Source organism: Gossypium raimondii, chromosome 9 (assembly GCF_025698545.1).
Source record: "Gossypium raimondii isolate GPD5lz chromosome 9, ASM2569854v1, whole genome shotgun sequence".
In the NCBI taxonomy this organism is placed as follows: domain Eukaryota; kingdom Viridiplantae; phylum Streptophyta; class Magnoliopsida; order Malvales; family Malvaceae; genus Gossypium; species Gossypium raimondii.
This window is the reverse complement of record NC_068573.1, coordinates 1,378,501-1,394,607: the sequence shown is the minus strand read 5'-3', so window position 1 is coordinate 1,394,607 and position 16,107 is coordinate 1,378,501. Positions and strand designations below refer to the sequence as shown.

The following is a 16,107-nucleotide window of genomic DNA, read 5'->3' as shown; positions in this document are numbered from 1 at the left end:
GAAGGGAAATATAAAGGGGGGCCACAAATTATCCGGTGACGAGCACAATCAAGACAAATTGGTTCAAGTAACTAAACTAGTTTGAATGGTCCTCATTTTAGGAACAGTTTGGAACTTCAAATTTGAGATTTGTGTTATATAAAGGCTTTGATGCTTCAAACTAAGCATTGAAATAATTTTTCAGTGAACTCATAATGGAACTATCAAATGGTTATAACAATGCCCTGAACCTATTATGCAACAACATTTACATTTTCTTCTTCTTTTTGTAACTGGACATCGTATGTACAAAACAGATATAATAATTTGTATAGGATAAAAATCGGTAAAAGTATCATGGAAACCATTGTACTAGAAATCATATTGCATTTTGCTCCCTCTACTAAAAAAACAAGAAAATTAATCTCAGTACGTTAGATCAAAAACAAATTGATCATTCTATTAAAAATTACATTCATTTTTACGGTTAAAATCTAGTTTCTTACGTTAGCATGAAATACATATGACACGTTACACACAACTATCTAGTTATTTTTCACCTACAACAGTTTTTAATAATATAAATAGATGATGTTTTTAACAAAAAGGCTAGTTGGTTCTTTAATCCAACGTAGAGGGATTATTTTACCCATTTTCTAAGTAAATGGAGCAAAATGCAATCTGACTTCTAGAACAAGAACCTCTATGATATTTTTACCGACAATCTTTAAGAGAAACTATCAAGTTTGGAACTAAAAGAACCTAATATATCCTTTTCTACCACGACCAAGAATATTAAACCCAATTTATTATACTCCATAAACAAAAGGAAAGAAACTAAACCAGTAGACTGGTAGTAATAGTAGTAGTAGGCACATTTATTCAACCCAATTAATGTCTAAACCTTTTAGCTTCGTGAGCCACTTTTGTGTATTTTGCGAAACATATGGCTTTGATATTGGAGTCTTTTCTTCACTTTCTATGCCCCTACTTGCTGCTATATTGTCTACCTGTTTTTCCTTGGCACTAGTTTGTCCCTGTCTGCTAGGGTGCTTCTGTCTCACCTTGAGTGACAGTAGACGAGAAACTTCATGAAGGCCGCCCCATTTCTCCAATGCCCGTGCGATGTCATAGCGTCCTGTAAGTATAACAACAGAGTTCATAAAATTCATAAATAAAACTGAAGCTCCCTCTTGTTGGAATGACTTGAAACAATATCACAACTGAATATAACCTGCACGCTCAAACGACTTTCTGCTGGGCATAAATGATGGGTCCATTCCCCAGCTCCCCTGGAATCGATTAATCTGTAAGGTAAAACAGGCCAAATTAGATTGATCCTCATTATCAACTTGTAAATATTATGATTCTGTATTGCAATAACTTTCCACCATCTAACATGTTAATGAATTTCATTTGGCTTGAATTTAAAAGAACACTTAAAGGGTAACAAAAACAAATCACCTCCTCCTGCAGATTTTCAAGGTTGTCCCAATAGCCCTTCGGTTTACGTTGTTTGTATGCAAGGGAGAGATTCATCAAAGATGCAATCCTTCTAAATCCACCCATGCGTGTGATTGCTTTCTCGATATCCACTCTGCCATGCAAACGCAGTTGCTTTCTCATAGGCATAAATCCTTCCTGTCCATGTTCAGATATGAATTTCAGGAGCTCAGTTTTGAGGACTTCAACGTCCCTTTGCAAGCCTGGAACTCTTGGTCTTTGTCTAAGTGAATTAGCACTATTGGAACCCTCATCCTCCTCACCAGTATCACTATAGGCTGTTTCATTGCCATTGCTGGAGGAACTTTGTTGCCCATAAAGCTGTCGATTTTCTTGTGTTTCCAAGGAAATTTTGGCCTCTCTTTTTTCAACATAATCTCGTATCGCACATAAGTTGGACGGTAGATCTTCATATATAACCTATAAGGTCAGATAAGTAACACTTTATTATTTTGTTACCACAAGGATGCTTATCATCTTGTCTTTTATTATTCCCGAACAGTTATCTTGCAACATATCTTGTAGGCTTACAAAATTAGTTTCAGAACAAACATGTATGGCAAGAAAATGGGTAAAAGTACCATGGAGGCCCTTGTATTAAGAGTCGGATTACACTTTACTCCCTTTTACTCAAAAAATGAACAAATTAGCCCCTATACGTTAGATCAAAGAGCAAACTCCTTTCTATTAAAAATTTCATCCATTTTTACCGTTAAAAATTGGCGTTGCTGATAGAATAACCAAACGGTTACATGTGGCGTGCCACGTTGGCCTCATTCTAACATACAAGGACTAATTTTTAAAAGTAGAAATTAATGAAATTTAACAGAAGAACAAGTTTGCTTTTTGATCTAATATACAGGGGCTAATTTGCCAATTTTTTTCGTAGAGAGGCAAAATACAATCCGACTCTTAGTACAAGGGCCTCTATGGTACTTTTACACAAGAAAATGGACAAATTACATTTTATCATGACGATTGAATTGCGCATAACCATTGGCCCAAAAATAAAAAAGAGTAATGAATATTCAGTTAAAATTTCCACAAAGGTTCGTACAAACTGTTGAAACATATAGGTGGAGATCCATCTGCAACTTTCCCATGCAAGGAGAATGTGTTATTTATAGTTTATGATTCATTGAAATCTAAGAAGTTTGAAGGTTAAGAAAGGCTGATTTTTCGATAACATTTTACCCAGGTACCTAATATAGAGGTTCAAGTAAACATGCACCAAGTGACAAGAATTCTATAAAGAAAGGATATATTCAGTTCTTACCCAGAAACATTTGTATTTTTAAACTTATATCTTCAATGGATACATTAGCTGCAGATTAGGTACTACACAGTAGATGAGAAAATGAAAACGGAATGCAGTGAAGTGAATATTTGACATTCTTCAATGGATACATTACCTCTTCCATGAGAGCTTCAGAAAGAAGGGAATCTCGGTGCATTTTTGACTCCACAGAATACTTCAGTAGTGTGTGATGACTTCCAAGTTGATCTAGAAGCCATCTCCCCTGAAATGAATCAAAGTCCCCTTCAACCTGCTCGAAACTGATCTCTTTTTCAAGTTGTTCATGCAGATCTAAAACAACTCGTGCATGAAGCACCATATACAATAAGCCCTTGCATCCTTCCTGCAAAAGGAGCCAATTAAATCATAAAATAGGCCAGAGTAAACTTGCTTCATATTTTGTTGAGCTAATGAAGATCTCCACAGGCCAAAAAAAATGAAGATCTCCAAATTTAATATGGTTCTTAAAAGCATCTTCTTTAAGAGGCCAAATGTGAAATGGTCCTAAATATATAACTACAACAAAAACATCACACTTAAGGTATGGTCCTTAAGCGCACACAAAGCATAATATAATCCATGTAGCTGATGCAACATTGAGAGGAAATACTTTTGTAGCGTTGTACTGTCTTGTAACCGAGTCTTGAAACAATTTGGCCCCTAAGATCTTCTTCCAGGATTTTACAAGTATGGTGCTTTTCTGCATGTCAAGGTTCCCTCCTTGATCCTATGGTCCCAAATTCTAAATCTCCAAGAACATCATAAATGATATTGAGAACATGGTTTTTGGAACCAAACTGGTAGCCGAACCAATCAAGCCACTGGTTCCCAATTCAACCATCGATTCGGTTTTAATAAAATAAATTATTAAAAATTTCATAAAATTAAACAATTATTAAAAATTATAACTCAGTTCAACAGATTAAACAACCAGTTTAACCAGGTTTTTATCCCGGTTTTGAGGGGTTCATGGTCCAATCGATTCAAACCCTTTGTCTGGACAGATGTACCGGCTGGTCTGGTTTGGTTCCAACAACTATGACTGAGAATAACTACAAATCACTAATATAATACTCCCTCCATCTTAATAAATTTGTTACATTATGCCTTTTTTTATTTATTTATTATGGGTAAAATTTTGAAAAATATATTATAAGAACTTTGAATAAAGTTGTTTTTAGATATATTTTTTATAAAATTTATTTAATTAAAATATTTAAAAAATTGAGGTCAAAGTTTGACCTCAAAAATATCAATTGTGACATTTTTATTAGGATAGAGTATATATATATTTGAAGGCAGCTCATCAATTTATTAATTTTCACCTGTTTGGGAGAGTGAACAAGATGGTAGATTTGGATTACTTTCACCTCGATTATGTGGAGATTGTACAGAAGCTCCAATTGTTCCTTTGTGAATTGTGGAAGCATCAGAGTATTCTATTGACCCTTATCATCTCGTGTTGTTTGCAATGCTTGGTCTGTCTGATTACTGTCATTCCCTTTCTTTTTCCAATTTGGAGGCTTCCCATGAATTTTCCAGTAGGTTTCCTTTGTGTTGTGCCATGGCTTAATGCAATGTTCACACTATGGTTTCCTTTTTCTTATCTTCTTGAGACTCCCCTTGGGCTGATGCAAGTGCTGAAGCCTCAAGTGTTTTTCTTTCCGGGTCAGTATTTGGTTTCAACATTACCTTTCCCCTACTCTCTTCCGTCCTTATTTCCAAGAAGGCTTCCCTAAGAGTAGGTTCCCAAAGAAATAGGACCTAACTTCATCAAAATCTTTGTTTACCCCAGCCAAAAAATAAATAAACCCGATCATTCTCCTCTTTTTTCATACACCTAACACTATCGGTTGGACAGTCCCACTCATCATTATAACATAGGTCTAGTTCCTGCCAAAGGGACATCATCTCATTGAAAAAATCAGTAACCTCACGCTCCCCTTGCCTTGATTTCCATAACCTGTTTTTCAACTTAAAGGTTTGAGATAAGTTTTCTACATCAGAGTAAGTTTCCCTCATAGCCTCCCAAATATCTTTTGCTATAGGTAGGAAAAGATAGGGTTTGCCTACTGATGGCGCCATAGAATTAATCAGCCATGACACATCCTTAAATGGAAGGAAAAGATAGGGTTGATCTTTTAAATGGAAACATCCTTAAGTTACATTTGCTGCATGCATTGGATATGATAGCTAATAATAGAAAATTTTAGTTAGATTAAATATCCAATACTGAGATGGTTACAGGATTATCAAAAGCTGAATTGGAATGCATAATCTATATGGACAAGTTCAAATAAGACAAGAAAAAATTTATCGTTCATCCACTAAAAGCAACAGAATCTAAAAGCATTTACTATGGCATCCTAAGAGAGAAAATGATTCATAAATAAATCTTACTCGTACCTGAAGAATGCGAACTTTGTTGTTTTCGCGTGATAAGACTTTACTAATAGCTAAATTTGGAACAATCCTGCCAAAATGAAACTTATTGAGGAAAAAACGGGAACACAAAAGAACGATTTGATTAGAAAGATAAATATTTGAATACTGTGGATTTATTTAATCTAAATTATTCCATTTTACTACAAATCTAGGAGCAATGGAGAATGTATGGTAACTAGTAAGTTCTACATGGATTATATTAGACTTACTCTGGAAGACTCTCGTATGCAGTTAAAACATTCCAAACTTCACGAACAGGGGCTTTTACAGTTATGCTAGCAACAACGCAACGATGAACGCCTCCATTTTCCTTCAGCCCAAAAGCATTTTATCAGGAACAGCTATAACAGAAGTCATTATATCAGCAATTGCTAAAACAAAAAGTGGCTTCCAGACAACATGAGACCCTATGAGAACAGACTAGAATCAATTAGTTACCAATAAGCCATCAAATCTGCGAAGATGAACTTCATCAACCACACAAGGCCTATCGATTCTGCAGACTTTTCCAAAAACACCCCAGCTACTGTTCAACTCACTCGAAGATGGTAGAGGCCCAGTTACAGACGGTGGTTTATCCTTTCCCAAGAGTGCACCATTTGAGTCAATGCCAGGTGAAGAAAGAACAGGCAAAGATTTTCTAATCAAATCTTTTGCTATTAACATCTTTTGATTCCCATGAAAATTCTTTTCAGCTTGACAAGCCAAGGCTCTAAGATTCACAGGAAGATCAGATCTGATAATCCTCTCCAGAAATATGGCAGGGAAGTTAAATCTTGGAATTACATTAACTTCATATGATAAAATTGTAGTACCAGACCTACAACAATGTCATAGAGAAAAAGTATTTTACTTCAAATGGTAAAAGCAAGAATCCGAAAACATGTTGGCTGTGAAATAGAGAACATTGATGCTACCTTGTTCCAGATTTGACAGACCATTTCCCTTCAAACTTCTTAAAATCTCCATCAACCATGGAAAAGAGGAGTTCACGACCGTTGGACTGAATCACAAGCAACAATTTACAAAGCTTGTAGGTATTAAAGACTACAGAAAGGCATATGTCAAAATTAAAGCTACCAAGACAAGTGAAACAAGCTCAAATTCAGTTACGAAGAACTATCAATCCAAAGCAAATAAATCTGCATAAACCTCGTCCATACAGCATCTCACTTGCATAGCAGCTAAAAACCTATCCATATGTTTTCATGAAAACCAACCTCCTCTTTCAGCTCAAAATCCTATTTTCTATTTCAAATAGTTCAGTTAATAAACCTGCAAATTAGTGGCATCATGGACCCACCTTGCTCAAAATTACAGATTGAGCTTAGCCTAGCTTTGCCTTCATCAACATTCTCCATCCTTGACTATTCACTTAAAGTCTATGCATGATCACATTTTCATATTATGACTTAAGAGGTGCTTGAAATATTTGATGGATCAATTTAGTATATCATATAAGAAGTTAACAAGAATCCATAGTTGGTATAGGAACTAAAGGGTTTTGTTAAACTTTTAAGCTTAAAGACTGCACAATGTCAGTACATAGAGAATGGCAGAGACAAGCTCACTCTATTTACTCCTATGCCAAGTAGATTGCAAATATTTTCTCCAAAATTCAGATCCATTCCTTGCAGTCAGCTATTAACAGGAAAGGGCAAGAAAACTTGTAAGATGATTAGCATTCCCCACTATGAAGCTAAAAGCTTTTTGAGATGTTAATCTTCCTAAATATTTGGTTAATATATGCATTGAGACTTTATTTCAAACTCCATAAGGTATCACCTTTAAAATAGTTCATTCCAGGTATTCCATCAACTACTTATTTTTGGCAAAGATAAGTGCTTTCCATTCAAACTCAACCCAGGTAAAGCCCATGATTCTTAGTTGCAATTGCAATAAAAAGTCTTGTAGTTCATTAGAAATTGAATGTAAGCCTCAAAATATTTTTGTCAAAGAAAAATGTGAAGGACCAAAGAATTAAGTTTCATGTATACCATATACAGTATGGACGCATTTAAAGTTATCATCTGATAATATGATGGCAGTGACACCTGCTCATGGCACCGCTAAAGCTAAACATAATCATGATGATAGCAGCGAAGAAAAATCTATAGTGAAAAGGTTGCGGACTAGAGTTCTACTGATTTCACGTGCAAAACATGGACTTTTGAGGTAGCAGTATTCGTGGGAAGATGTCATACATAGATAGCTTCTACCCGTTAAAGTACCAACTTGAGAAGAACAAGGCTTTGTAGTCAATTACATATCCAAATTTGTTAAAAAAAAAAAGCGAAACAACAGCCATTCGTAATGCTGCAAGGTTAATAGACAATTACTAGTATCTGTATCACAGTTCAACACTATAACTATATTGGTTAGGATGCTTACCGAATTGGGAATTTCTTGGAGATCAAGAACAACACGTGCTTCAATATGCCAATATAATGCCCTTTGCAAACCTCTCTGTTCCAACCATATCCGTCCAGGATGCGGGCAAGGAATCCTTCCACTAACAAGCAGACAAAGTTCATAACTCAAGTGATGGAGAAGGGAGTAAGTTGAAACTCATACTAACTTCAAGTAACCCCAATTGCAGCCAAGTATTTTTGGGAAAAATAATAATAGTAAGGTTAAATTCTGCTATTAGTCTACCTACTTCATGAAAGTTGTAGATTTAGTCTGTGCTTTTATTTGATCAATTTCAGTCTTATACTTTCTGAATTGGTCACTTTTAGTCTCTATACTTTCAAAATTTTGAAATTTTAGTACCAACTCAATCAAACATTAGCAATTAAATCCGTTTGGTTAAATTCAATTACTAGTCCCTACACAAATATAGATTTAGTCCATTTTTTCGATTGGATCATTCTAAATACTTACACTTTTTCAATTTTGAAATTTTAATCTTTAACATAAATTACGGAGGGTGAGTAATGAGTAGTGAAAATAATATGCTGATATGACATTATGGAAATAATAATATGTTTGACCCAACAGATTTTAGAGATAGTATAACTCTACTTAATAAATTATTTACTAAAAATGATCAAATAAAATTACATCTTAAATCCACAACTTTTACAAACTACAGGGACTAACAACAGAATCAGAATTTAACCTAATAATAAAAGGGAGAAAGGGGGAGGGAAAAGCAATACCTGCAAATAAGATTAGGGATAAAATCAGCAAGACGTTCATAATCAGTAAGAGCATTCCAAACAGAATCAATATCAGCAGAAACCAAAATCTCGGCTTTGATTCGTCTTTCCCTCCAAGAAATCACTTCGACTTCGCAATGCACTCTCTTATTCCTATATTCATTTTCATTTTCATCATCTTTTCCACCGAAATCACCACCTCTTTTCACCAAACTAGTTGTTAGCAAACAAGTTTTGGCCTGGGTTTTAACAGTGGAAAAGGAAATGCGATATTTGTTGGAAAAACAAGGGGGGTTGTTGTTAAGTGGAAATGATAGTGAAGAGAGAGTTGCAGGGGTGAAACTCGAAGCCTTGCATACGCAATTTTTCATAGTGGTTTGAGAATTGAGAGAGCAGCAGCTGTGTTGGCAGAGTTTGTGTTGTGTTTTTAATTAGTAGGAGATAGAAGAAGAAGAAGAAGAAGAAAGTGGTCCATTCCATTTTAGTTTAAACTAGCTTTGGTTTTGGCTCTGGTTGGCTGGCTGGGAACCACCAGTTTCTTCCTCATACTCCCCCGTTTGTCTTTTAATAACCAGAATGTGTGGTACAACTACGTCCTTCCGTTGAAGAGGGGCTTTTAGTCTTTTTACACTAAACTACATATAAAAGTTTATGGGCGAGATTCTTGTATTATAATAACTGTATAAATGAATTAAATAGGTCAAAGTTGTAACTTATTGTATAAAATATATTAAAATTTGATTTTTAAATTACAATTCAATTTCAAACCGTAAATTATATTTTTAAACAATAAATACTAAAATCTATTCATACTTGGTCTTATTTATTCTTTTAAATAGTATAGTGTTTAAATTGATTCATTTAATATTAAATGAACTAATTTGATCGATTTCTACAATAGAGAAATCTCTAAGGTAACTTTATCAAACTTTATGTGGCCGTTAGGCACTTAGTGAGTTAAGCATTTAAAATGCTTCTCAAAAAATATTCTTGGGGAAAAGCTAAAATTTTTTGTTTCTGAAAAAAGTGTTTTTGAGTCAATTTTTTCTTAGGAAAATCATTTTTTCTCTCAAAAAACAGCTTATTTAAGAATACTTGTGTCCCAAAAATATTTTTAGAAACAATACTAAACACACTCTTATTAGTTACGAAGTCCTTAATCTGTACTTATTACTTTTCTTATCTCATCAATACGTCAAAGACAAATGGGCATTGTCGAGTTTAGTAATCTAAAACAGTAAAAGTTCATTGTACTATAAATAGTTACCATCCTAATAATTATAAATAGTGAAACTACATCAAAATTATAATTATAATTATAAATAATAATTACACCATTTTGTAATTATAAGAAATTATTGTTATAAAATAAAAAGATAGAAAGTAAAGAACAAAGAAAATAGGAAAACAAAAGAGAAAGCACATTTTATTAATCAATCGGAATATTTACAAAGCTCCTCCTGTAACTCCCCTTAACCCGAATCCGTCGCCAGATTAGGTTTATGAGGCATTACCTAACAAAACATAACTCAGAACAGACATTCAATTGAATTCAAGTACTAGGCAATATAATCTTCTTTATAAAAGTTTTCTAAATCAATTCATATATATATATATATATATATATATATATATATTTAAATCATTTCACATATACAAATCATGCTTCATTAATACAAAGTTCGAATCATATGAAATTCAGATGCATGGCCTTCGAATGCCTAAAACATTATCAAACATACTTCAATCATATCACATTACAATCATAGTGAACATATCTTTAATATTATTATAACATACTCATGCCACTATAGTCACATTAAACATTATTGAACACAAAGAACAAATCATTGTATACCAAATTCGCATGCTTTATAATCAATTCAAAGTACATATACCGAACCATTCAAGCATAATAAAGTTGCATACTTTGCCATTACAACTAAATCAAAATAACCAATGTATATTCGAACATATAATCATCTCATACCTAGCATGCATTAAGACATCCATTAATTCAATTTCATTTATTTAACAATTACCAAACATATCATATACTTAGCCATTTTAATTCATCACAAGATTATGTGCATAAACTATAATAATTTAAAGCATCTTGAACACAAATAACAACCAATATTACACTTATTTCACATGCCCAAATACCATAGTTAGAATACATACACTTAACCAATAAATTAACTACCTATTCGGCCATATAGGAAACCTTATTTACTTCATATTTATATAATTATGCCATACACATATCACATATTTTAACAAGCCAAATATGTTCATACACATAATTCATTGTTTACCATTTAGCGACCAAACCTTTATAGTCAATATATATACAAATACATTATAAGCTTATAGATACCGTAACATAAATCCAATACTTGACCATCTAATATCAAATTATTCAAACCGAAACACCTATTCATCCTTACTCACAAACCATACCATATAATGCATTTTCAAATAATTTAAATACAAAGCGAATGACCTTAATACATTCATTACTCATACCTAATTTACTTAAGTTAAATCATATCAAATCACCATAACAAAACATACTAAGCATATCATACATACATATATATATATATATATATATATATATATATACATATCAAGCAAATTACACACTTAAACTATGAAACATAATACTTAACATGAACTCAAATCATAGCCAAAATATAGATAGTTTCCAACCTTCATATACATATTTCAATTTATATGTCTTAACCCAATCTCACTTAAAACCAAACCTAAACATACCACACATATCATATATATATATATATATAACACATAACCAAAATCACTTAAACTTAACATTATTTATCTTACTAAAATACATCAAACATACCTCATCTACCTTATTGCCGAAACACATGAACAAAACATCACCATATATATATGCCATACCATGTGATTACTATCCATATAAGATTTAAGCCATGACCAAAATAAACTTAAGCCATAATTAAACCAAAACCTAACACAAGCAAGGAAATTAAGCCATTTTCGCATGGCTTTTATACAAACACTTTCGAATTAAACTAACTCCAAAGCTAGCCTATACATGCCATAGTTTTCAAAGAAAAATTTCAGCTTATAAAAAATACCGAGGTTAGTTGATAGTGTGATAGACTTTGCTGACGATTCCCGAGCTTGTAACTTGTCTGCAAAATCTATAAAACAGAGGTAAACAAGAACATACCCAGTAAGCTATTTAAGCTTAGTAAGTTATAAGCAAAAGAATCATGAATTCATATACACAATTTATTCATAGTAAATAATGATAAATTATCATAATCTTATTTTTTTTATAATTTCAATATCAAATCATGTATACTTTGTACCAACTTTCTTTTGATCAAATACTCATTTATGTATATTAACATAGTTTGTCTTCACCTTATGCAATATATTAACATCACAAGGCGAATTTGTATATAATCACATAAACTTGCATATAATTCACACTAACATGTATCATTATATCAATAATTCAATCATTCAACTTACCTTACTTTCATAACTTAGTATATGTACATACCTGAACCTTTTTATTTGATTTCACATTCGATCTTCATTTAACATTGCCCGTTGAACCATTCGGAATTAAAAAGGATACGCGGATAGTCGGAAGGCTTGTACAATGCCAACGTCCCGGACGTTGTCTTACATGTAATCACATATCGATGTCACTGTCCCAGATAGGGTCTTACACGTAAACACAAGTCGATGCCAACATCCCAGATGTGGTCTTACACGAAAACACATATCGGAATCCTATGTCATGACATATGTATCCTAACTATTTCGAAGGTCCGTACGGGACTTTCAGACAACATATCTCGATCGAATCAAACACGAAATAAAACTTCCTGGCTTATCACACATTCGGCCAATACACATATATATCCACAAAATTCAATTCAACAAATAACATTTATACATTTGCAAATTTAACAACATTTATATGCTTATAGACTTACCTCGGATATCGACGGACGAAATAATTGACTATTCGTTTATTTTTGTTTTTCCCCGATCCAGTTCCGTTTTCTTTGGTTCTTGATCTAAACAAATTCAAATTCAACCCTTTTATTCAACAAATCATTCAATTTAATCTAAAAACACATAAATGGGAAAATTACCATTTTACCCTTGACATTTTACACTTTTTACAATTTAGTCCTTATTGCATAAAACTCAAAATACACAAAATTTGCATATATCATGCTAGGGCTGAATATTCATAGGCTCCATACAAGTCCATATATTTTATTTTTTTCACATTTTAGTCCCTCAAAATATTATTTTTACTATTTAACCCTAATTACTCAAATTCACCAAAAATCCAAATACAAAACATATTAATCTGACACATATATTTCATAATTCATCAACTATCATCATAAAACTCATAAACTCATCAATGGCATATTTCAAAATCTTCATCAAAATCAAAAATTCAACCATGTGTCTTGAAGTATTCGAAGCAACGATTACAAAAACGTAAAAATTATCAAAAACCGAACAAAAACTAACCTTGAATCAAGCTTCAAAGATCGTCGAATAGCTAGGTTTTTCTTCTTTTCTTTTCTTTTCTTTTCTATAGTTTCGGTTAATAGATAAAGAAATAAAAGATGATAATGGCTTTTATTTGTTTTATTATAACATTATAATATAATATATATTATAACATTTATAAATAATATAAAAACTATATATTATAAACATAATGCCGTCCACTATCTTTTCAATGGTCAAATTGCAACATAAAACCTCCATATTAAAAGAACAACCACTATTCGGCCCTTTTAGAAATAACCACTAAATTTTCATTTTACACGATTTAATCCTTTTTTTAATCGGACACTCAAACGACGAAATTAAAGCACGAAATTTTCACACAAGTAAATTCACACATAATAAACACAGAAAATAATTTTAAAATATTTTTCTAACTCAGATTCGCGGTCCCAAAACCACCATTTCCATTAGGGTTAAAATCGAGCTGTTACACCTACAAAGTCTCTATTTATAGGCATAAGAAGTATAAATGAAATAGAGATCTACTTCTAATGACTATTAGAATTTAAAGTACATCAAAACTTATATTGATATTGATTGATATCCACTTAATAAGATATTCATAACACTCCCCCTTGGATATCCATTGGTAGATAATGTGTCTCATTAAAACCTTACTAAGATAAAAATCCTGTGAGGAAAAAATTTCCTAGTGAAGGAAAAAGAATACACATATCTATAATACGCATAATATGTTGCCTCATTAAAAACCTTACCAGGAAAGCCCAATGGGACAAAACTTCAGTTAAGTGAAAAAGAGTACAGTACGTATTTACTCTCCCTCATGAAAACATCACATACTTCCTCATATTCTACGTATTCAATCTTGAATACTAATCTTTCAAATGATTATTTAAATGTATTTGCTAAGCATTTATATCACCATTCTTTTGAAAGTCATGAGTAAAGGGTTCCCCTCATGAAAACATTACATACTTTCTCATATTCTATGTATTCAATCTTGAATACTAGTCTTTCAAATGACTATTTGAATGTATTTGCTAAGCATTTATATCACTATTCTTTTAAAAGTTATAAGTAAGGGAATTTTGGGAAAATATATTTTGATCTCTTCAGAGTTTCAATAATAATCATAACAAACTTTAATCATGATCCTCTATAAAATACAAATAGATATTTAGGATCATTTTATAATCCTCTTTCAACTACTATTGACTAAGTCAAATCTACCACATATGTTCAATTATTTCAATTCATATAAATAAACAATTTCCGGTAATTTCAATATGCTTCTAGCATTCTAAATTCTTCAAGGATTTTAATATAAACTTTATCATATAGTGATTCATAAAAGGTTGTAACAACAAATATTAGACGCAAGTTAAATCTTTTATGAACTGTCAGTTTAATAATATATCTAAAGGTTATTGCATCCACCACAAAAGAATATTATATCTTTTCATAATCAATTTCAGGACTTAGCGAAAAACTTCATATTTTTAATTTGTTTTGCAAAACTACTTCATTTGTACCCTCATTGGCTTTATACCTTAAGATATTTGATTGCTGATCCAAAAACTCCACGAATTTGAGTTGCGTCTTTCTAGTTTGACCAATCTATTCCATATATATATATTTCTCAATAGATTTATTCAAGATTCTCCTTTCATTTCAACAATAATATTGCAAGCAAAACTATTGTCGACCACTTTTATTATTTGGTTCCACATTTTCTCGAATTAACATAACTTATAGAGATATCTTATTTTCACTATTTTAATCTTCAGTTTTAGGTACCTGAATCTGTAACACCCTTAACCCGAATTTGTCGTCGGAACAGGGTTACGGAGCATTACCGGAGTTTACAGAACAAATAGATACAAACTTCAAGTATTTCATATCAAATAATATTCATATCATAAACCAACCAAAAACAAACATATTGTCCCTTATATAAGCCTTTGAGACCCAAAATATGCATTAGAAACAAGTCGAGACTAAATCGGATACTCAAAATATTTTTTGGAAAACATTGAAATTTTTCAAAGTTGTAGGGGACACACGACTATGTGACTCACACGGTCAAGAGACACGCTCATGTCTCAGTCTGTGTGGCATTTGAAATAGGGACACATGACCGTGTCCCAGCCCGTGTCCGTGCCCGAGTAACTTTCTGACTTAGGTCACACGGCCAAGTCATACGCCCGTGTGCTAGGCAGTGTTGAGCATACTGACTTGTGTGATTTTAAAGATACAGGGACACATAGCCGTGTCACCTAGTCGTGTGTGACACACGGCTGAGACACACGCCTGTGTCTCCTTCCGTGTGGACAAAAATAGGCCAGTTCCAAGCCATATTTCTCACCCAATTTGGTACTAACCTAAACACAACACTTTGCATATCAACAAGCCATAACAAGGCATTCAAATCAAGCTAAAATCGAGTCTTAACCATGTATTATCACAACATATAACCAATATGCCCTTAGGCACCTCAAATGAGAAATTAATTACATGTCAACCAAATATTCATATTTACCTAGATAACCAAATGCATATATACGTAATTGTACCAAATATACTATTTCAAACAAATCATCAATATACCTATAAGTTTTCCATCATTCAACTATATCAAACACACATTAAATATGTTAAGGCCACATATATAAACACATCAAAATATATCTAACACAAGCCATTCAAATGGCTTGCCTCAACAAAACATTTATATACCAACTATACATGCCATTATATCCGGAATTAATTTACTGAAAGTACCAAAAGAGCCGATGGATAGTGTAAAATAGCTCCAACCAGCTTCCAACCTGAATGAGCTTCATAATTACTATAAAACATGGAAAATAACACAGAGTAAGCATTTAAGCTTAGTAAGTTCGTATAACACGGAACTTAACTTACCTTATATCCATACAATTGGTAAGTAAACATAGCATATCTCAACCAATTTGGCCAAAAGCCTAAACACATTATCACCAACATATTAGCCATGAAAATCACATATAAAATCCAATACACATGGTTGAATTCATCAAATAATCATATTTCACGTACTTCATGTATATACTAGTAATAGTTCATATCAAACTCATATGACTTCATAATAGAATTATACCCGTTGAACCATTTAGA

The 16,107-nt window shown here is 32.5% G+C and overlaps 1 protein-coding gene across 1 annotated transcript; it reads right to left on the bottom strand.

Moving 5' to 3' along the window:
* Nucleotides 1–284: 284 nt before the first annotated feature.
* On the bottom strand, nt 285–8,928 carry LOC105798070 (uncharacterized). The gene is made up of 10 exons (XM_012627969.2): nt 8,386–8,928; nt 7,616–7,736; nt 6,142–6,227; nt 5,663–6,044; nt 5,434–5,534; nt 5,186–5,252; nt 2,895–3,122; nt 1,444–1,902; nt 1,214–1,286; nt 285–1,117 (listed from the first exon to the last, which is right to left on the bottom strand). Exons 1-10 carry the CDS (start codon nt 8,754–8,756, stop codon nt 858–860), a joined length of 2,148 nt encoding a protein of 715 aa, XP_012483423.1. The 5' UTR covers nt 8,757–8,928; the 3' UTR covers nt 285–857.
* Nucleotides 8,929–16,107: the final 7,179 nt, after the last annotated feature.

Coding starts and splice junctions, on each gene's coding strand:
- LOC105798070 (XM_012627969.2), bottom strand. CDS start 8,756: ATGAAAAATTGCGTATGCAAGGCTTCGAGTTTCACCCCTGCAACTCTC. Junction 6,045..6,141: donor TCTGTCAAATCTGGAACAAG/GTAGCATCAATG, acceptor ACATTGTTGTAG/GTCTGGTACTACAATTTTAT. Junction 3,123..5,185: donor ACAAAGTTCGCATTCTTCAG/GTACGAGTAAGA, acceptor CTCCTTTTGCAG/GAAGGATGCAAGGGCTTATT.